This window comes from Numida meleagris, chromosome 2 (assembly GCF_002078875.1).
Source record: "Numida meleagris isolate 19003 breed g44 Domestic line chromosome 2, NumMel1.0, whole genome shotgun sequence".
NCBI lineage: Eukaryota > Metazoa > Chordata > Aves > Galliformes > Numididae > Numida > Numida meleagris.
Window position 1 is genome coordinate 63,148,051 of NC_034410.1, and position 24,105 is coordinate 63,172,155.

The 24,105-nt window shown below is 40.4% G+C and overlaps 1 protein-coding gene and 1 non-coding gene across 10 annotated transcripts in view; both read right to left on the reverse strand.

The window, feature by feature from the left end:
• The window catches only part of FARS2 (phenylalanyl-tRNA synthetase 2, mitochondrial), a 288,269-nt gene that overhangs the window by 131,965 nt on the left and 132,199 nt on the right, over positions 1-24,105 (reverse strand). For all 9 annotated transcript variants that reach the window (XM_021388665.1, XM_021388660.1, XM_021388659.1 and 6 more), the window contains exon 6: positions 15,565-15,725. In XM_021388665.1, coding sequence (XP_021244340.1) covers positions 15,565-15,725 — 161 coding nt within the window. The remainder of the gene's footprint in view (positions 1-15,564; positions 15,726-24,105) is intronic.
• Positions 2,332-2,403, reverse strand: TRNAP-CGG. The gene has a single exon. It is a non-coding gene; the product is annotated as a tRNA-Pro (tRNA).

Here is a 24,105-nt window from a genome sequence, read left to right on the forward strand (position 1 = left end):
TGCTCATAGATTTACACTTCTGTATTTATTCTGTATTTATTACCAGCGTAAACAAATTAGAGTTGCTGCAGGAAACATAATTTTGAATTTCTTGGCTGTCACGGCTTAAAATTTGCAGTCACAGTGATCCAATAGGATAAGTAGTCTCCCTTTTCCTTCACCAAATTATTTTTTTCCTTAGTTATATATAGTAAGTTCTATATATTCATACATGTGTACACCCACACACATATCCATATATTCATGTATATACTGCAGCTCACACACACACACACATCCAAAGGAGAAAACAGAGAAGTTTCAACAGAGAGCTTTTATAAATGCCGATAAGCAGACACGCTGTGGGATTAAATTTTTAAAAGCAATGTGAACGGATGGGTTTGGGAGTGATGCACTGCTCTGTTCTCCTGTGGGGAGCTGCAGAAGAACCTCCAGTAATGCTTCTCAGTGCACAGGGGCAGTGACTTCACAGTAGGATCTGGCCTCTTCGGACAGCAGTCCGATCCCCCGACAGAGCAGTTTGTCTCTGCAAGCTCACATAAAGGCATGGGAACTTCAAGCACCCACGGGAAAATCACCTTTTCTCCTGACTTCAGGCACTCTGTTTGTATACAGAGACCATTTTCTGAGTAGAAGTGGCTTCCTTCACAAATGTATGAGAATGCTCTGTCCTTGGTTTGAAGATCATGTGAATGCCTCGACTGCCCCAAGTAACTTCAGACCATAAATTTATTCAGTGTTGAAATTGATTGCTTCTATTTCTCACAGAAGCAAGTGTGAAAGAAGAGATGCAAGCTTAGCAAGAGATGCAAAGAAGGCATGTGCTTTTAACTAAACAAAAGAGTGTACTTTTTCCACCCTGTGCAGAGTATAACTAAGCACCTGTTATAGGAGAGTGAGGGGAAAACCCAAAAGTGACTAAAATTCATGGTGGACAGGTCCTCTAGTAACTATTAAACAGTGATCCAACTGCATTTTTGGTTCAGCAATTCTCTCATTGCTGTAAATTGGATCAGTGGAATTAAAGAAGGATCACACTGTTTTCATACTTGCTCTGCTGTTTGCCATCACAGCAGACAGTATACTTGAGCTGGGTGGTTAGATACAGGATATCAAGTCTTCTGTCTCTAAGGAAATGGCTTCTTTCATGGCATTCTGCTAACTACATCATTACTAAACCAAATATCCTTTATTTTCCAACACTAGTTATTTTTCATTTTAAAGCAATTATTAAGGACAGCATAAAGAAGTTGAGCTACTAAACAGAACCATGCATACACCAGATTACACTCATCTCAGGCATGGCAACAGTACCACACACACAGGTCTTCTACTGTCTCTGGAGCAGGGGGAAAGAGGAAGGATTTCCCCAACATTCCCACAGCTGTCCCCATTTTCCTCCCTATTCACTTTCTAACCAGCCTGGTACCTTCTCATTTCGAAAGGTTTTAGTTTGTTGTAGCTGACTGAAATGCTGGATTTCTAAGATGTGTTTAGGAGCCCCAGTTCAGACCCTGCTCTTTTCTTTCAGAAGAGAGCCCAAGTGAAAGCTACATCTGCCACAAGGAGCCTTTGCCTAACAGTATTGCAGCTGACTGCACTTGCCAACCCATAGCCACAGCTCAAATCAATCGAACAGCACCCCAGTTCTCCACTCTGGCTCCTGTAGTTCACATTCCTTCATGGAGGCAAAGAAAGGGGGGTGGATGTCACACTCTTCTCTAGAGATCAATATCTTGGGAAAAAAATCAAGTGTCTGGAAGAAAGGCTCACTTTGTCTGACAGCAGCAGCCTCCATAAAACAACAACACTGGGTTACAAATAACTGTGGTGCCTCACCTTGGCGAAACGCTCTCTTTGTCTTTACTTCTCTCATTCCTGAGGGAAAAAGTGACAGAATTACAGAAATAAAGGAAAAATCTTGTGGGAAAAAAAGTAGGAAGGTGCCATGGGGCAGAGACTGGCTTTTTAGCTAAGTACCAGCCTTCGATCAGGGAGGAAAATCCATCTCTCTCCGATTTAGAGATAAAGATGTGGTGAGGGACCAAGCGAAAGGCCTTGCAGATGTCCAGGTAGATGACATCAGATTCTATCCCTTTGTCCACAGATGCTGTCACTCCGCCATAGGAGGCCACCAGATTGGTCAGGGACGACTTTCCCTTGGTGAAGCCGTGCTTGGCTGTCTGGGATCACTTGCTCATCCCTTATGTGCCCCCTAACACGTCTCCAGGAGGATCTCTGTTTCGGGCCCTGTGATGAGGCTTCACACGGTCTTCCTTTCTAAACTCTTGCTTTAAAAAGGCAAGTTTATTTAGTCACCTTGCCAAAGAAGGGCTCGTCCGGGATTTGAACCCGGGACCTCTCGCACCCGAAGCGAGAATCATACCCCTAGACCAACGAGCCGATGTGCTACACAGTGCCCCGCCCATCTTTTATTCCCAGCGCCCTGACACGGCTGCTATGCCTCTTCCAAGCACTAGGAAGAGTAGTGATGTAGCAAAATGAATACGTAGAAAGCTTTTAGGTTAAGCGAGTTCATCCAGAATTACTGCTGCTTATTACACCTCAGTGCCACTGGAAAGGGACAGTGCTTTCTTAAACACAACCTTGTTTTATGCTGCAAGCATTTTATTTTAAAGTCAAGCTCATTTAAATTTGTCATGGACAAGGCTTCAAGTTTAAAGCTGTAATACGATTCTCTCAGTGCAAATATATACTTTAAGCAGACCGTGCAGTCAAAAAAAACTGAGAAGAAATGCATGTCTTCAGTGATGTTATCCAGGTACAAAAGAACTACCTCTATTCCCTCAGAAAAGGCTATTTTTGTATGATAGTAAGGAATTGAAGAAGTGCATAAAGGACATAAAAAGTAGAACTGACCTAATCCTATGAAAAGCAGAGTTGTCACAGTCTTACAGTGCATACAGTACAGAGATAGTTCAAGATGTCCGTGCACTTGGGTATGTGGGTATGCCTTGCCACTTGCAATCTGATTACGAAAAACTCCAAAAAGATAAATACAGATGATTCCTCAGTTCTGGTGATGGACGATCTGCTCCGTGCCTGAGTGGTCAGAAATGTTTTCTCATTCCCATACAAGAGGTGAGATTCACAGGGAGAAGCACCATAGCGGAATGTCTCAGTGTCTCTCTACTATTCACTCTCACATCTTCACAACTTCTTACAACCCCATTTGAAAACAGCAGGGCAAAGAAGAGATTAGTCCTACATGTTCCTATAGCAGCTGCTCTAGGCCTACTGTGCAAAGATAGATAGTCTGCTCATGGTTCTTCCCTGAGGCTACTGGTTCCCAGTTGATGGCCTACTGAGCAAGCTGGCTTCATGGTGCTAAACTTCTCCCATTTCAAACACACACACACCACTGCAAGGCAACTGAAAGCAAATTAAAACTTTTTATGGAATCCCTTTTTCATCTGAGCAGTTGATATCAGAGAATTGTTCTGACACAAAGAGAAGCAGATGGGACAACCCACGTTGTGGTGTTCTTTACAGAAAATGAGCAAGGTTGCATTGTGGGGAAGGAATCCAGTAGATTTGCAATTCTCAAAATGGTAAACAGTATTATCTTTTTGTGTCCAAGTCTCTGTCAAGAAAATTGGATGGAAATGTATTTGTTTCCACAGTCCTGAAAAAAACCTCTTATGAACATAACCCGGTGACAGCTGCTGAGCCAGCATTAATGAAGGTCTCATAATTGGCACCTACAACTGTCTTGTGTGCAGTCTGTCCATATTTTGTCTGCCTCTTCTACCCAAATCTCCCACCCCACAGGCAGAATCACTCTGTCAGGCTTTTCTTTTTTGTAGCAGGTATAAAAAGGGGAGAGAAGACACAGACCACAGAAAACAAGTCGATAATGAATGAAGACTCTAAGTCCCAATCTTGTACTTTTCTAAGAACTATCTACCATGCCTGCAAGGAAGATGATAAAGTGGTGTAAGTCTGCAGAAACTCAGCTTCTCAGCAGAGAACTTGTTCCTTGGCTGTGCTGTGCACCTGTGACTCCTGCAAAAGGCACTGGCGCTGCTGGTGGCATTCAGTGTTTCCCATGCTCAGAAGCCAGGTTTCCTCCTTTCTGTTAGTTTGGTTTATATGGTTTTTCATCAGAATGCTTAATAATAGCGCTTAGATAAATAGCTCAGTGAGGTAAAATACAGCACACATCAATGATTCACATAAAAGATTTCTATCTAAATAAAAAATACAAGTATTTGGGAAGAGACTGCAATAATATGAAGATGTATTTCTTCCAAATACATTGCATAACAATAGAAACAAATTGGACTCAATATTTTATCTCAGCGTAAACGAGAAATCTCATATAATGTGCCACTGATTACATTTTCTTTTCTTCTCATTAACTTCCCAGTTCTGGAAAGTTGCTGTTTAAATGGTAGAATCTCCAGAACACCTGAACACAGCTTGCAACCAAAATAAACACGTATCGCAAATCTCTGAGGCACATACAACACCTTTGCAAGGTCCCTTTGTCCTGCCTAACAAGCTGTAATTTTTTTCTCTTCCTCCCAAAAAGCACAGAGATTTCCAGGAGTGATGATGATACCTCACACTTCTTCGAAATTCCCCCGAAGTACAAAACCAACAACAAAACACAAGGGTAGTGCAGAAAGCTTAAAACAATATCTAACTGTAAAGAACAGCAGGTAAGCTAGAGAGAAACTGAAATGAAAGGCTCTACTTTCTTGCCCAATACTCCAAACAGAGAGAAAAGCGATTTTTCTTTTCAGGCAAACCCTGAGCACTTCCAAAGTTACACTCTTGTTAAAGAGTAACAACACTTAGAAACAGAAAGCTACAAAGATGCTACAACAGACCTGGAAGTGACCAGGGACAAGAGCTATACTAAACATTTAAATACTGCAACTACAAATCATAAAGAACAGTTAAAGCGTCAAGTGCACATCCAAACTTCTATGTGCAGAAGGCTATTTCTGTAACACTTTCCCTTGTTTTACAAGAATCAGAAAATGGGTTCATTACTCCTGATTTAGCAGAAGGGGTTATGTATGGGAATAGTTATACAAACTGCATTTAATGCATGTGCAAGAGGATGTAAGCAACCCCCAACAGAGGTCATTTCTCTTCATTATTTAATCTTTAGAAAAATTGCAAAAGCAAGACAAATCCTCTGCAGCATATGCACACCAAAGCATTAGTTATTTTTCACTTTCTGTTCTAGGTTGTCACTACTATGGCTCAGGCAGATGAAAGCAGTTCAGGACACGCGTGATAAAAACAATACAGTTTTTTCCAACCGTGCCTTCTGTTGTTTGGCTATTCTCTGTAGCTTAATTCATATTCTGATCAGAGAAGTAGTAGCTGAAAATCGGGGTTTTTATTACCACTATGTACTTCCAAAAGGTGCTCTTGTTCATGCACACGCACACAGGCACCCAGACACGTTCTCCCCAGCCCTCATTTCCTGGTGAGGCTCTACGGTTCAGCTGCAATGGCTAATCATGATGCAGACAATGGCTGCAGGGGTTTAAGCATGATTTTAGAGACCACTTTACCAAAAGCCCTTTAAAGATGCATCTTTTGCATGGAGAACATTTGCACAAATGTTATAAATGCTATGAAGTAAAATCACCTTTGACAAAACCCAACTTTTTCTACAAAATTGGGAAAGAGAACTGCAGTGCATAATTTCCTACTGATCCCAGCATATACATTTATATTTTAAACATTTATTTTTTACTGTATGACTACTATACAGACCTCTGAATCTCCAAAGCCATGTGCTTACACAGTACAAGTGCTTAGATACATGCCAAAACAGGAGCTTGTTCTTTCATTAAATGATAATGTACACTCACAAAAGTATATTTAGATCTGCTGCAGCAGTTTTTGTGATCATTATCTAGGGCTGACAGCATTCCATTAGGTAGACAGAGCACAAAACCACTGCTCCAGTCCTGAAGAGCATTCTGTTCTAGGACACCATCGGAGAAAACATTCTGAGGCAGGAGGTACATGGTAACTATATGACAACCATAAACAGCAGGGAAAACAGAATTATTGAGTAGGGAAATCGATTTACTGCTCAGGTCAGGGCCAAAGACTAAAGTGAAGATAGCCCCTGTGCTGTTCTCCCAAGAAGAATTCTATTCATTGCACTGTAATTAAACCAGTATTAGAAAAACATTGGCAAGAGCATATGGGTTACCCTCTTTACCACCTTCATACTTTTGTAGACAGTAAGATTGAAAGCACTGAACATCTGTGGATTCCTGCTGAAACCAACAGCAGCTGGTTGTCATAACTTCACATAACCAGTCCAAATTCTATTGTTAGTTCAGATTTCCAGGTTTACTCCTTCTTCACCTAATATTAATTTAATGTGGGTTCCAGCATATATATCACATCTGGAAATTGTTTCATGGCTTATTTAAGCACTCCTTCTAACCATTATACTTCATCATTTGGGATGCAATAAAGATTGCTTGATACATTCAGTAGAAGAATTACTCATTTGTGAGCTATTTGTTTTAAAGAGCCTAAACCAGTCAAACAGCAAATATATGAGGTTTAGAGATCAAAGCGAACCACAATAACACACGCTTTTGGAAGCTTAGCACTTTCTGCTAAGCAATCATTCAAATAGTATCAGGTGTACTTATACTGGGTTGCACTGGCTTTTGCATGTAGCAAAATGATTCTACTGACTACTTTGCAGCACTACTGGTAACTGGAAATTCATTTCTCCTTTACTTGCTATTGGAAGGGTGCCTTTCATTTATTTTATTTTATTTTTATTTTTTTTTTTTTTTGTGGTAGGGACATCAGCTCAAAAACAGTTAACAGCTACAGCTGCTCCTTTCTGGTTTTAAATTTATTTGTTTTTTTTTTTTTTTTCAATTGGAAGGAAATCCTTGATGGTCTGTTCCCAGCTACTGGGAGTCTTTAATTTGTACTGACAACATCCCTGCTACAATTACCATATTTTCTAAGTGCTCAGCAAGCATCCTCTAAACAAATGAAATGTTCTACATTCACTGACACATGAACTGGACATTCTTGAAGCACTATTTTTCTTTTGTTTGTGCTAAAGCTTTTTATTGGATATGCTGTGGACATTATCCAAAAAGAATTGAGAGGCTGGGTTTCTGCCATTTCATTTCAGCTTTCAGGAGCACGGAGAAGCTGAAAAACTGTGATCTTGACGCTTTCATTTGTTGCTTGAAACGGGTTATGCTCCTTCTTTTATGTGAAAGTATTTTTGTACTAATTGTCCTGAAGGAGAATGGAAAACACCTGGTTTGGGAAGATAGGGAGAGGCCAGATTCAAATCCACAGGACATATTTACAAACTCTGTGGCCTTTGGATCTCATGGTTACTGCACAGTTGTGATTCACTTAGGATGCCACCACTGGAAAGTAAATAACCAAAATAAAACCAACCTCAAGAACAGCTGCATGAGTTCATTCAAGTTACTCTGTCCTTTCTGTCTTCTCTAGTCCATGACATTCATTTCAACTACTTTGGGACTCATTCTTTCCTCCAGGAATGCAGTTTTGGATCTCTGAGCCAGCAGTGTGTACCCATGGCCAAGAAGGTCAATGGTATCCTGGGGTGCATTAATAAGAGCATGGCCAGAAGGTTGAGGGAGGTGATCCTCCCCCTCAATTCTGCCCTGGTGAGGACACATTTAGACTCATGTGTCCAGTTCTGGGCTCCGCAGTTCAAAAAAAAGACAGGGATCTTTTAGGAGTCCAGCAGAGAGCCGCAAAGATGGTAAAGGGCCTGGAGCATCTCCCGTATGAGGAAAGGCTGAGGAACCCGGGTCTGTTCTCAGCCTGGGGAAAAGAAGTCTGAGAGGGCATCTGATAAAGGTTTATAAATATCTAAAGGGAGGTGGGAGGCAAACGGATGAGGCCAGACTCTTCTTTGTAGTACACAGCGATAGGACAAGAAGTAATGGCCTAAAACTTGAACATAAGAAGTTCCACACTAACATGCAGAGGAACTTTACAGTAAGGGTGAAGGAGCACTGGAACAGGTTTCCCAGAGAAGTTGTGGAGTCTCCTTCAGTAGAGATATTCAAGACCTATCTGGATGCCTACCTGTGTGACCTATTGTGGAAATCTGCTTTAGCAGGGGGTTGGACTCGGTGATCTCTTGAGGTCCCTTCCAACCTCTGTGATTCTGTGACTCTGTGAAAAGGCAGAAGACCTCCATGTAGGAGAAACTCCTCTTTCCATCCAAACTGTCATCTGTGACATTTCTCTTACAGGCCACAGTGCCACGGCACACTATTTAGTGGCACAGCCACCTTAATTTTTTTTTCTCCACTTTTCAGAAGTCACTTCTTGTTTATCCTGCCTCTAAAAACAAAGGTGCTGGTCTCCTCAGTTGTGCTGAGGGTATGGGGGAGCACCATGAAGTAGATCTGGGGACTGATTCTATTCTGTGATTCTATGATAAGGCTTTAAGGAAGCATAGAGATAAAAAGGTCCCTGATGCACTGCTTCTCAGTGTAGTTACATACATAGCTGCTGCAGTGCAAAAGGAAGAGCAAAGCAGAAAAGCATACAGGAAAGAACAAAAAATTATGCCTCTTATCTTGCACTAAGAGAACCAAGGCTCTGGGAACAGGTGGTAGATAGCAATCACAAAAGCATCAAAATCTTTCAAAATGTAGAGGAGTTTCAACTGCTGTGTCTGATTGGAGCTACAATCAAGAGAAAGGACATGTTCCAAGTGGGAACATGAGTACTTCACATTTCAGGCTTTCAAAAACCTCCATGGCACTCTCTACGTTTATTAATAAGGCTCTGGACTTCCCACATAGTTGAGAATTTGAAGGAATAAAGAAATAAATTCAACTTTTAAAGTTATCGGTCATGTCATAAAAACTGTACTGGTGTACTCCACAGGTCAGACTGAGCAAAGTTTGAAGCCAGATGGATCAAACGTTTGAGTCTAGTGCATAGATGCACACTTACAAGAGGGAGCTTATTATCTTTGAAAGGTTATGGAGATCATGAGAGATCCCCAATGACTAGAGAAATGAAAGAGTTGTGCCAGACTTCAGAAAAGCCACGTGGCAAACAAGAGAACAAAAGGCTGGTCAGTCTCACCTCTGTCACTGGGAAAACCATGCAGTGGGTCATCTTGAAACACATTTCTGCACACATGAAGGAAAACGAAGTGACTAGAACTAGTCAGCATGGATTTACCAAAGCTGAATCATGCCTGACCAACCTGAATGCTTCCTCTGATGAGATATCTGATCTAGTAAAGGGAAAGAACAGTAGCTATCATTTATCTTGATTTTAGAAAGTTTTTTGGCATTGTATCTCAAAGAATTCTTGCGCCCAAGTTAGGACATTATTGTCTGGAAGGCTGCATAAAGAGATGTGTAAAAAAAGCCAGTTGTATGGATGGACTCAGATGGCTTTTGTTAATGAATTCTTAATGCCTTTCCCGTACAGTATAAATAGAGTACTGCAGGTATCTATACTGGTACCTGTACAGTTTCACATCTTTATCAGTGACCTGGGAGTGGTAATCCAGTGCTTGCTCATAAAATCTGAAGAATGACACCAAATACTGGGAGCTGATATACTCAGTACCAAGACTGCCATCCAGAGGGACCTAAGCAGCCTGAAGGAATGAGACAGCTGTAACCTTACAAAATTTGAACATGGATAAACACCAAGTTTTACACTTGAAGGAAGAGCCGCAAAGCTGTAGAAAGAAAATAGACTCGGGACTGATTGGCACACTGAACTCCAACTGCCTACAACAGCCATTTTGAAAGTTTTCTCAGCTTCAACCCTACAAGGCACTGATCACTCTTGGTTAGATCCTAGGAAGTAACAGAACTCTGACCCAAATCTACTAAAGCATTTTAGGATATACTTGACTTTGAGAACAGCAACTAAATTATTGGCTTAAATGGGATTACTCACAAGTTAAAAGCTCAGCATGTACTTCAGTACTTTGCCTAATTGAGGCCAGAGGGCTCAGGTTCCTTCAATGCCAGCACTGGCTATAAATGATAGAAGATACAACACACTGATGAGAGAAGACTTGATCAAGCAATTTCTAATGAAACCATGCAGTTCAGCACAGGGTGTCCCAATAAAGAAGGTATTTCTGCCTTCTTTCCTTGCCTATCCAAAACCAAAAAAGAAGTTTCACAATGTTCTGCAGAGTTTACAGACAAACCCAAGATGCTACGTGGCCCTCTAAAGGTTTTGTTGACATTCATTTAAGATGATCTACGTAAGTCACTCATAGGAAAATCCAACCTTCACAAAGTCATTCCAATAAAACATTTATGCTACACCCTCACCTATTCTGTTGTACCTCCACAAGCATATACACACACACTTCATATATTTTCAATTACAGTAAAACTAATTAGACAATAAATCACAGTTGAGGCTGTACCTCATTTGTTCAGACATCCAAGTTGAATTTACATACTAATGGCTGTGCATTTGCCTTTAATAGATGTACTATTAGAAACTAAGCATAATAAATGAATATCCATTTAAGATTGGAGTTACCTAATCTTGACGAAAAATATCTGAAAATGTAGCACCTAGTGAATCTATTTTTTTTATTGGAAAATAGAGCTAATCACAGAACAAGAAGATAAATATAAATCATATAGAATAGCATACTAATGATGGATTACACAGACTCATTTTTTGCTGTGAACGTAGTAAGATCAAATAGGTTGAAATAGTTGGCTTGCACATGCAATGATTTCTTTTCCAAAGCATGGAAAAAAGAACATAGATTAAGAAGGTTTAATTTATAAAACATTTCCCTTGGACCTGCAAGTGAATTTTATATTCATAATCTTCTAAAGCTTCAGGACAAGCTACCTGTCTCTCAGGAACAATCAGTTATGTGCGGAAGAAAGATGCACAGGGATGATGACTGCTGGAAGTGAGTGAGGTAACCTTTGCTACCTACCACAGGAGAATCACAGACTCACAGAATTTTAAGGGTTGGAAGGAACCTCAAGAGATCATTGTGTCCAACCTCCTGATAACGCAGGTTCCCCACAGCAGGTTGCACAGGAAATCGTCCAGATAGGTCTTGAAGATCTCCATACAAGGAGACTCCACAGCCTCTCTGGGCAGCCTGTTCCAGTGCTCCATCACTCTCACAGTGAAGAAGTTCTTCCTTGTGTTAGTATGGAGCTTTCTGTGTTCCAGCTGTGCCCATTGCCCCTTCTTCTATTGTTGCTTACCACTGAAAAGAATCCTCCCCCACGGACCTGACTCTTACACTTTAAAAATTTATAAACAGTGACAAGATCTGCTCTCAGTCCTCTCTTCTCTGGGCTGAACAGCCCCAGGTTCCTCAGCCTTTCCTCATACAAGAGATGCTCCAGGCCCTTTATCATCTTTGCTGCCCTCTGCTGGACTCTTTCTAGAAGATCTCGGTATTTTTTGAACTGGGGAGCCCAGAAATGGACACAGAATTCTAGATGCGGCCTCACCAGGGCAGAGTAGAGGAGGAGGATCACTTCCCTCAACCTGCTGGCTGTGCTCTTTTAAATGCACCCTAGGAGACCATTGACCTTCTTGGCCACAGGGGCGCTCTGCTGGCTCATGGCCAACCTGCTACACCAGGACAAAAAGATAAGCTCATTTTGTTTTCCTTGCTTGTGTAAACAATCATTTATTTCTATACAACACCAGCTTTCTGAAGCATCATTCATTTCTGAGCATCTTTCCTGCTAACCTTGACTGGTCATTTTTCAAAGCAGAAACAGACTCCTAAGTTAGGACAACATACACCATTTTGTCTATAGTTGTGTGGGAGGTGAACAGTGTGTCACTACAAGCTGCTCCTCAGATCTCCTCACTCCCAGAAAAGATACTCTAGGAGCTCCACCTATCTTATCTCCATTAAAATGATCCTGGATAGGAAGTCTACTATTACAAGTAGAAGCTAACGTTATTTTGAAGAAACTGAGTTTGGAGAGACTGCACGTGCCAGCAGATACAAGGAAGTAGCAGCCTCTTGATGTAATGGAAGGGGGTGCTGAGAAGCAGGTGATGCTAGGGTTATTGTAGATATTGCAGAATAATATAGATACCGCAGAAACAAGGAAAACAAGAAGAAAGCAACTCATAATCTCACCTAGGGAGTCTGCATTTAGCTAGGAATCAGATTCCCACTGCACCAGTGCTTCCCTCAAAACAACATAAACATACTTCTGTCTGACCTGAGACTGGGCTGCAAGACTCATCTGCAATCAAAATACTTGTTTAAAAGAACAGCAGCAGCAGCAGCCACCATCAGCATCAACTGAAAGTGACTTTGTGAGGCAACAGAAGTCAGTGGGCACAATATGTAGCTTGCTTGCTCTGGCAGCGCAGTGATGGAGGTTCTGGGAACTGTCCTGCCTCCAGAGCCCATTTGTCTTAATCAACACCTCTGGGCACACTGCACATGGTCTCAGCTGTGAGAGTCTTCCTTCCCTGAATGTCATTTCACTTTTGTACCTTTTCTTGTAAGTTGTCAGCCCATGGACATATCTTTTTCTTTTAATGCAGGTTCAACGTGGACTGAAAAGCGATTACATGCAACTCTGCTCAGAGTTCCTACGAGCAGAGACATAATACAGTGTGCTAGATCAGATCCAAGCCATTTGTTTTACTATGTTACGCCTTGCAGGTGCCTAGTCTTTCCTGCCCTGTCCACTCTCAGCTGTTCATTTTACAGTCTGAACAAAAGCCCTACACATGAGTGACTGAAGGCAAGTAACGAGCCCCACGCTGCTGTGACTTCTGTCAAATTATAGCTGGAGCGATTTAGGTAATCCAAATCAACATCATAAGCTGATCTGTGGGGAGCACCACTCTAGCACTGCTGTGCTGAGTGACCCCAATGGTACAAGCACTGTCAGCTTTTCCAGCAGCTTTTTGACCTACTGAAGCCTACATGCATCAATTGAGCAACTGATGACATAGGAAAAAGCTTGACACATTCAGGCTGCTTAAAGGCACAAAAAATATACTTATGTCCCAAGAAAAAACTCAAATTCCATTCAGAACAAGAATATATTTAGCCGAGCTATTATTAAAGGTTACTGCTGTTCACCGTGGCCTTAATCTATTTGAAGAACATTTTAATGAACGGAAAGAAAAATACTTCCGTTGGTGGATAATATCCAGATTATAAGAAGGGTTAGGGGAGTATCAAAAGGCTGAGAAGTCTATCACAGTTAAGCACATGACGGATGGACATTTAACCAGGCCTTGTGAGACTGCAGGATTAAATTCATGCAATGAAAGGCTCTCAGAAAATGTAGTCCATACTGGTTCAGTTCAGCCAGATTGAAAAATACTGCACTGCCTTGTCTACAGAAAATCTATCACTTTTCTAACATCCTTCAGGATTTTTTAAACATCAACAGTGCAAGACAGGCTAAAAGTTTTCTTTCAAATAAGACATGAATAAACTACACCATTAATTAATTACATCTCTTTACAAAGTAGATGGGTGCAGAAGGTCTGCTAACCTGGTTATACTGCACAGCTGAAAAATAATAGAGAACATTAAAACTGGCTTGCTAACTCCCACCAACAAAGATCCAGTGGTAGCACCAGAGATTATTTGCAACATTCTCATTCAAAGAGTCATTAACCCTTAAAATGCAATGTCAGTATGTATGGACAGCAAGTATTATATTGAGCTCAAAAGGTTCAATTCATGAAGGCTGGATACAGGTTACCTTCTAAACAAACAAACAAAAAAAACCAAGCTTGACGCTAGTAGTCTTTTATACTGAGTGGCAGCATTGAAAATCATAAACTAAAGGTTAGGAAGACTTTTCTTTTTAAGGAATTCCTAAGAAGTGTTTGACACCAGAGGAAAAAAAAACTGTTTCTAAGACACTGGACAGATTGTTTCTGTAGAACAAAGAAAAGACTTTAAAACATCCTTCTTTCTATCTTTTCTGCCCCTATCTCACACCTTATTCTCTCAGTCTTTCAACTTTTTCACTGGCCTATTTGTTGGGGTATGGCAACTGCCAACACATTATCGCAGTACAGCAGTAATTAACTGACAGGTAATATTACTCCAGTCATTCTCTGTGGTCTAAGTTAGAGCACAGTGGCAGCTGATAGTTCCTTTACCTTGAAGCTGGCTACTATTACATCACAGCTCACAATTCATGTTACTACTTCAAAATGTGTTTCAATCAACAAAGCTCAATTTCGTGACTATCTCTACAATAGCAAATTACCAGATTAATTGTAAGAGATACAGGAAACCCACAGACAGACCTGCTCTAGGAAAAGCGGCAGAACTGCCTTCTTTCTGTAATTGGTAACTACTGTCTGACTGTGCCAATGACAGTGCTACAGAAGCAAAAGGAAAAAAAAATCTATCCAAACCTTGTTTTGACTCTATCAGACAAGATCACAGAATCATAGATTCACAAGGATTGGTAGGCATCCAGACGGGTTTTTAATATCTCCATAGAAGGAGACTCCATAACCTCTCTGGACCGCCTGTTCCAGTGCTCCGTCACTCTTACTGTAAAGAAGTTCGTTTGCATGTTTGTATGGAACTTCTTATCTTCAAGACACGCCAGAATTGCCATGAGCTCAAAAAGGGATGTAGCTATTGGTTTGATGTGATGTCCGCCTCAGAATTATCACTGTTGATTTTCCCTTTAAAATTTAAAGTTCTTAAAAATAACAATAAAGCTGTTCACAAACCAACCAAGGAAAATGGCAAAAGGCAGCAGCAATAAGCACTTTTATGCTCTACTAATTCAGACTTTGTCAGACATCTATGCAGCTGTCAGCTCAACTCCCCCAAAGACTGGTGATCCCAGCTGACTAAAGCCTTCCTGCACTGATACTGGAGAATATTATGGAAGTAGCATTTCTACTCAATCCATTTACGCTTGACTACTTTGCTACTACAACAAGTAAGATAAGTTGCCAACTACAAAAGCATGTGAAATCTCACCAGAGGAGTTTCAAAAGAAAATGTTGAGACTACACTCCCCCACCACTACCACCTGGAGGAAACAGCCAACGTATTGAAGATGGTGGTATGTGTTCAGAAAGCATTTTATCAATGTTAAACAATGTAACTGACATTGAAGTCAATGAATTTAGAGTGAAGACAAAGGGAAAAGTTAGAAATGTATTACAGTATTTGAAGTGTCAGCATCAAACAGTTTTTTATGAAAATGAATTACAGCCTCAATTCAAGAACACAATAAATTCAGACACACATCTGAATCAATCCCTATTCTGGACAGATTTAAAAGTTAAATACATGTTTAAGTATTATTCAAAATAGAGATATTCATGGAGTACCAGCAGCAACTCAGAACATTATCTGTCCGAAAACGTTATCATCAAAAGCCAGATTTTATTGTTGTATATCAGAGAACCATGATAGTCTGAAAGCTTATGTATTAAAACCTGACCAGTTAATAATCCAGAATATTTAATTATATTATATTCTTTAGGCCTACACACACTTCTTACTCACAGAAAATTATTGCATATAAATTACTTTACCTGGAATTTTATTTTTTGGGAAATATGAGGCACAATAAACTGCTTCAAGAAGCGTTCATCTTCACTCCAGAACAGCCGGATGTCAGGGATATCATACAGGATCATGGCCAGTCTCTCTAAGCCCAAGCCAAAAGCCCAGCCAATTTTATCCTCAGCACCAGCTGCAATAAACAAACAAGATAAAAATTCAAGAGGTTAAGTTCACAAAATGAAAAATTAATGATAAAATGTTCACCTATTTCCAAAGAAAAAGAAAAAATGTCAAGTGCCAAGACAGAAATGCCTACAAGTAATTGGCAAATGAAAGATATACAGGCCACTGACACATCCCACTTCAACCAAAATGAGCAGCAAGACAGGGCATATCACTGAGTCCAGGAACCAAACTGGCAATGAAGCTGCACTCTGTGCTCCCTGGTTCTAAAGTTTCAGACAGATTTTGAGAAAGGCTGCAGAACACTACAAACACGTTTCCTTTGTTATCCTTCGAGCTTAGCGCTTCAGGTCCAACTTGATTGTGTTTTACAAAACATGCAAACATGAATTTCCTGTTCAAGATATTTTAAGTGGGCTGACAGACCAGCCAAGTCCATGTGGCATTAACATCATTGTCAATATCTGAGGATCAAAATTGCCTCTGTTGAGACACCTGGGAAAAGCAAGGCAGAGGGCTCCTAGGCCCTGTCACATTGGCATCACACCTCGAAACAGGTTGCTCCTGGGACACTGCCCCTGGAGAAAGCTGCTGCCCCCACATACACAAGTCTCTTTTATGCAGCACTAAACATAAAAAGACAAGAATATTTAATCCGTAAGAGCATTACAGATATTAATGATGCAACACTTCTGTCAGGAAATATTTATACCTCCTTCATTTACAGGGCAAGAACACTAAGTTATTAAACAGTGATATTTTTTCCAATGTCAGGAACCATATTCATGTTTAGGCATCATCCTAGCAATTTTTAACTAAGTTGAGAGCCCAGAAGGTCTACAAAGGCTCACAGCTTTTTCAAATTTAAACAAATTCCTAAATAAACACTTAGGCTAAAAGGATGCGTGCATGTGTGACAGGCTTGACTCTTCCATATCAGCACTAGCCGTATGCACGCAAGTTTCATATTACCATGCATCTCACAGCTACCATAGAATCACCACAAAATTATAGAATCATTAAAGTTGGAAAAGATCTCTAACGTCATCTAGACCAACTGTCAACCTATCCCCACCATGCCCACTAACCATGTCCCTCAGTGCCACATCTACACATTTCTTGAACACCTCCAGGGACAGTGACTCCACCACCTCCCTGGGCAGCCTGTGCCAACACCTCACCGCTCTTTCTGAGAAGAGATTTTTCCTAATATCCAACCTGAACCTCCCCTGGTGCAACTAAAGGCCATTACCTCTCATCCTACTGCAAGTTACCTAGGAAAAGAGGCCAACCCTCACCTCACTACAACCTCCTTTCAGGGAGCTGTGAAGAGCAATAAGGTCTCCCCTGAGTTTCCTCTTCTTCTGTCTAAACAATCCCAGTTTCCCCAGCCGCATCCCACAAGAGCTGTGCTCCACACCCTTCAGCAGCTTCACTGCCATTATCTAGACGTGGTCCATGGCCTCAATGTCTTTCTTGCAGCAAGGAGCTCAAAACTGAAGGCAGTACTCACCAGAGCCCAGATCCTCCCTGGACACTTCCCTGCTCCTGCTGGCAACACTGTTTCTGACACAAGCCAGGATGCAATTGGCCTTCTTGGCCACCTGAGCACACTGCTGGCTCATGTACAGCTGATTGCCAACTAACATCCCCAGATTCATTTCCACCCCCCAGTTTTACAGCCACTCTGCCCCAAGCCTACAGCACTGCACAAGGTTTTTGTGACCAGAGCAAAGACTGTATCTGTCCAAGCCATGGGCAACCATCTTCTCCAGGGAAAATGCTGTGGGAGACCATGTCAAAGGCTTTACACTAAAGTCTACGTAGACTACATCCACAGTCTTTCCTTCACCCACTAGGTGGGTCACCTAGTCACAGAAGGAGATGAGGTTGGTCAAGCAGGACTTGCCCTTCATGAACTCATGCTGACTAGGCATGACCTCCTGATTGTCCTGCACATGCCATGTGACTGCACTTAAGATAATACGCTCCATAACCTTTGCCAACACTGAGGTGAGGCTGACAGGCCTGTAGTTCCCCAGATTGTCCTTCCAAACTTTCTTACAGATGGGAGTCACACTGGCAAGACTCCAGTCATCTGGAACCTCCCCAGTTGAACAGGAGTGCTGATAAATGATGGAAAGTGTCTTGGCAAGCACTTTGGTCAGCTCCCTCAGTAACCTCAGGTGGATCCCATCCAGCACCATGGACTTGTGACAGTCTAGGTGGAGCAGCAGTTTCTTGTTTCCTCCTGAACTAATGGAGGGACAATTCTGCTCCCTATCCCTGTCTTCCAGCTCAGAGGGCTGAGTACCCTGAGGATAACTGTTCTGACATTAAAGACAGAAGTAAAGAAGGCACTGAGTTGTTCAGTTTTTTCCTCATCTTTGGTGGCAATGTTTCCCACCACATCCAAAAAAGGATGGCACTCCTTTTGTTGTTAATGAATTTCTAAAAACAAATTTTCTTTTCTTTTACAAAGGTAGCCAGATTAAGTTCCAGCTAGGCTTTTGTCTTTCTTATTTTCTCTCTCTTTATCCTAGCAACATCCTTGTACTCTCCCTGTTTTGCCTGGCCCTTCTTCCACATGAGGAAAACTCTCCATTTTTCCAGGAGTCTCAGCAAAATCTCCCTGTTCAGCCCAGCCAGTCTTCCTCCACACCAGCTCATCTTAGGGCACATGAGGATGGCCTGTTCCTGCGCCTTTAATATTTGCTCCTTGAGAAATGTCTGGCTTTTTTGGGCCCCTCTGCCTTTCAGGACTGACTCTTAAGAGTCAGTGTTCTAATCAATGTTCTAAACAGCCCGAAGTCTGCTCTGCAAGGTAGCAGTTTTGCTCACCTTCCTCCCAAATTCACCAAAATAAAGAACTCTATCATTTTGTAGTTGCTATTCCCAAGATGGCTTCCGACCACCACATCTCCCACCAGTCCTTCTCTGTTCATAAACACCAGATTTAGTGGGGCATTTCCCCTGGTAGGCTTTCTTACCAGCTGCGTCAGGAAGTTATCTTCTACATACTCCAGAAACCTCCTAGATTGTTTCTTCTCTGTTATACTGTATTTCCAGCAAAACCCTGATAAGTTCAAGTCCCCCATGAGAATGAGTGCTAGCAATTGTGTGACTTCTCGTAGCTGCTCTCAGAATGCTTCATCTGCCTCTTCATCCTGGTTGGGTGACCTATAATTGACTCTCTGTAGAACATTAGCTTTGTTGGCCTTCCTCTGATCTCTCCCCAGAAGAACTTAACCTTATCATTACCAGTGCTGAGCTCTTCAATATCAAAACACTCACTAACACACAGATCCCATTAGATCAACACTGTTCTTACACTCTTACATATTTTTTTTTTCAGCTTTGAACTCAGTAACTTCCCCACTATCACACAGGAGGCTGAAGGCAGAACTCTACTTTCTGCCTACTACCTCTTATCAGAAAGAAGACAGAGTGCCCTTGTTATCTGGGGATTGATGGTATCCTTGAGTACGCTGTTGTGTTCAGTGATGAGATGGAACAGTCCAGATTCTTGTAAAAATAACGGCAGGCATTACAAGTTTGGGAAAAGAGACACCGTCATCACTTTCACTCTTTTAATTAACCTCAATCTGCTTATTTACCCAGAATACCTAATTGATTTGCTGTGCATTTTAATTCTGCAAAGAATGTTTCAATTGTATATCAGCAACTTCTTCTTCAGAGGACTACATCACACTACTTCGCTCTACGTATCACACAAAAAAATTACCCGGCTATCTGCCTAGAAACTCAAAGCACTGTCATCTGAGCTAGGAATAAACAGCCATCTGTTGGATGATCCTTATACAATTATCAGCTTTCAGAACACAAACTTCTTAAGTTCCAGGAAAACCAGTGAATTACCTTTTATTCAGAAAGAAAAAATAAAAATGCGGTCAACTGGAATTTCTCCTCAAAACAGCAATAACAAATTTCCAATACATCCCAAATCTTCATTTATTTTAATTATCATCTCTTCTCTAACTACCTATTTGTAAACCTCCAACCCAATGTAGCGTAAAATATATGACCTGCAAAACTAAAGCGCAGTCCTGAATACATTTCTGTTTGGAAATTAAAAGTTAACCATTCTGGTGAGTGAGACCACTCCAAAACTTTTCACAGTGTGTATGTCTTACGTACATTGAATTTTGACTATTAGGACATTTGTGAGGACATAGCATGAGTCAACATGAAAGAATGAACAAACCCAAATAACTTAAAACATTCTGTTTAAGAGACCTAACCAAAGTGGCAGATTCCAAGGACCTGGTGAGGCAATCATAGTGTCACTGCTTGAAATAATGCAGCCCAATGGATAAAGCACTCCTGACAATCAAGCTTTACCCAAATACCCTTCAGAGGTTTGTACAGTGCCAGGTTCCTGCTGCCTGACATGAAAAACTTGACTACCCACCAGAAAAAAAAAAAATGCTGGAAGCTTTGCATATCAGGTGGCCAAAGACAGAAAAGGGAAGGATAAAACAATTTGACTGGCTTGCCACATTACAAGCTGATTCAGTCCATTCTGAATAAAGGAAAAGGCTGCAATGTTGCAACTGTGTCTTACAAGGGAGCTTGAGCCCTTATCTTCTTTGAGAAGTCATACCTAATTGTCTTGCTCTTGAGCTCCCAGACCAGATGAATACATGGATCTACTTAAATACAGACCAACTGAGCTATTCTCTAAAAAAAATTGTTAAATAAAAGCTAAATTTCATAAAACATATTTCATTCACAACTGAAATGCAAAACACATAAATAAATAAATAAAGCATCACTTGTCTGGTAATAAAATACCAATCTTTAAAGATAGGGCTTTAACTGCAAGAGCATGCCATTGCATTAGAATCAACACTTAATAATGTTCTGTGTCTTGTAATACTATTACTAGTTTAAACTACATCAACCGAGATGGGAAACTTTGCAATTCCTCTGTGAGACATACATAATGGCCTAGAAGAACTCAAGGATTATATCCACTGAATCCTCAGAAATACCCACAGACAGAAATGTTCAACTTCCTAGGAGAATAAGGCAAGACATTTTGTACTGGACAAGACTTTTAAAGCATATTTTGCAATGCAGTATTAGGAACAGGTTGACAAAACTTTTTTCGTTATATACTTCAGTCACTTATTTTTATATCTATGCTGGCTTTTATTTAACAATTTTTGAGACTCCTGTAAAGCTGCCAATAAAGAAATCTTACTTTCAATAGAGCCTAAATTGGGTCTTCAAGTTGTTATGCTCAGCAGTTACTGAAAGTGAAAGAAATTAGATTTTGATCTTGGATTGAGGAGAAGTCAGGAGCATCCAACAGTCCGCATATAAGGTGTTCTTCTCAAAATGCTCAGAAATGAATGTACCCAAAGGAGATGGAGCTAAAAGCCAGGATGAGGTCCAGAAGCAAATACTTGAATTTCTTCTCCTGCTTTCAGTTCAAGCCACGGCTATTACTGAAACAGATTCACGGTGGGGAGAGGAGTGAACAAATTCTCAAGTATGCGCACACTACACATCGTGTTTTATAAGAGAAATCAGTGCTTTGAACTGTGTAGAATGTAATTTATAAACATAACGAACCCAGGCAGTCTTGTACATAGGCTCAACAGCAGCACAGAATGAAGTACACCACAGAGTATAGCCTAACGGTATACTGCTCTGATTCACTAGTGGAAAACAGAAGACAAGGAAAACCAAAACTCAAGGATATATACTTCCTCCCATGAACAAATCAGAGAGAACAAGGGAAACAAAACCTTGGCCATAGTGGCTATCTAACAATGTACAGTGCCTCAAAATGGGAAGTGTGTTTCACAAGCCTCAGTCTCAACCACGTGTTCTTATACTCTTCTCAGACATCTTTTCTGTTTACCTTCCAATTCAAACTGGTAACACCTAAGCCTTCTCTCCAGTTGATATATCAGCCATTTGGTCTTTTTCATCATCCTCAGCTTCCTGTTTATCCATTTGCACATACTGCAGATGTACCTCAGCAGATCACCAAAGAGCTCTTTACCCGATACTTAGATTTAACTGCGAGTTGACACAAAACTTCAGAAATTCTTGAAACAAAGACTTACATTCATATTTGAGATTAATGGACAGCTTATAAACAAGGGTTTGAAAATAGCTCCTCCAAATTAAGATTCACTTATTAGTATTGGTTAAGAATGCACATTCTGCACCACAGCAATGATGTAAACTATGCTTACCTGTGCCAGAAGTAAAACATTTTGAATGGTTTCCCACTTTAGGTAAAACTCCCATATGCTGAGAGTCAAAGATTTTACATGGCAAAAAAAGCCCACTAAGTTATCCGTATAATACAGGAGAGCTTATGGAAGTACAAGGTCAGGAGGCATGTTATTAAGTAACTGAGGTCAAAAATCTTACAGAAGTTTCTTTCTTAACTGCTCTCTTCAGCAGAAGCAAAAATCAAAACTGTCACATTATTCTCTAACTCTGTTAAATTGATGCATTCAGGCTCCTGTGTGCAATCCAGTCTAAATTACCTCCTAAAATAAGGACTTGGCTTTCAGAGTATGCATGCTAAGTAAGCCGCTCCTCAAGAACTTGAGAGAAGTAAACATTCAATTATGCCTATTCTTGTTGAAAAAGAACTTATCTTTCTAAATCTCAAATGTGGAATAATTTTCTAACAATAATAGTCACTTTGAGACCACAGCTTTGTCTCATGGGTCAGACTGATCTGTTCTGCTTGCTTCATTTGAAAACTAAGCAAAAGAACTTTAAAGGCTTTGATTGAGTTTTTAATATTTATGTTTATTTTTGTTCCGTAACCAAAATAGACTTGTACATACATATTAAAGGAACAGTCTGTTTTGAAAAAAATTGAGCAAGGGAAGCTATCCACTAGATTCAATTTTCCTCTAATATGTAATTAACACACATTCTACCATCTTTTTCTAATATTTCATCAAGCCAAATAACTGGGAGGAAAACATTTCTGGTCAGGAGAAGGGGAGGCCAGGAAAACTAGGTGAGCAAGAGGAGGAAAGAACAAACCAAAGAGACTACAAGAAGGAACTTTTTTTTCCACCTCCGTCTGCCATTTTTATTCTCCAGTTATTTTATCTTTCTACTTCCAAAGTAATGAATTCTTCAGTCCATCTCCTCTGCCCCTTTCCATCTACCTCCCTATGCCTGAATCCACCTCTCCCATATACACAAACACACTTCTAAGTACTCACAACAGACTCAGTGACAAAACCACCATCAAAACAAACCTTACTTAAAGCTACACATATTTTTTTCAAGGTTCGAAACCATGCAATGCAGTAAGATTTATCCTTTGAAATGCTGAAAGATAAAGTACCTGCTTAACTTCCAAGTGCAATACAAGATATTGCATTAGCTACAAACACTTTTATGGTACATGGTCTTCCTTTTTCTTTGTACTTCAGCCCACAGATATGAACAAATGACTTGTTTAGTTTTCTTCTTTTTTTTTCTTCCTTTATACAGGAATATCTTAAGATTGGACATCCTCCATGGAGGGTAGTGCAGTTTACTTTCTTAATTTATGTCACAGCACAAAACAAGTTGACACTGTGGGTTTATCTCCCCTGACTGCCTGTGGGTTTCAGTACTGTTCTTTTTGTTCTGTGCATGTAAAAGCAAATTCCATTTCCTTTGATAATATTTTATTCAATCACGGAAAAGTTGGATCTTTGAGTTGTTGGGTCTTTAATATCTTTAAGTAATGTTAATCTCTCTAGACAATGTGGCCACACAGGTTTGAAAAAAAATATATATGAAAAATACATGAGGGGCTGCCATTGCTTGGAAAGACTACGTCTACAGTATAGATTGAAAATTCAATTACGAATCTAATTTATCAAGGGTATAAGTACAGGTGGACAAAATTCACTCCATACATACTCACTGTCCCCAGATGAAAGCTTCATGGCAAAATTTCATCAATACCTACATTGATTATTTAGAATCTTATGAAATGGTCTTTTCTTCAAGAACAGGAAGAGCAAAGAACAAGAATACAATGATCATCACAATGCGATATAATCTTCAAGAGATTAAGACATTTCCAAAATACACTGAGATAGAAGTTTATATGCATCATAGCATTGGATGCTATTTACCTTTTGTTTGACATTCCTGCTCAAAAACCAGAACAGTCAGAACACTTGTACATTTCAAAAGGTTAATAACTGTGTTCAGCTACTAGCAGCACAACATCACGGTCAGTCTGAAAATGCACATAGTAAATGCAACTTCTACAGGCAAGAACTGATATTGCGTTCTGTGTTTCTACAGCACCTACCATAATGAAGCCTTGAGGTCATAAATGGGTCTCCTTCACTCTACAGTATCTAAATCAACACAGA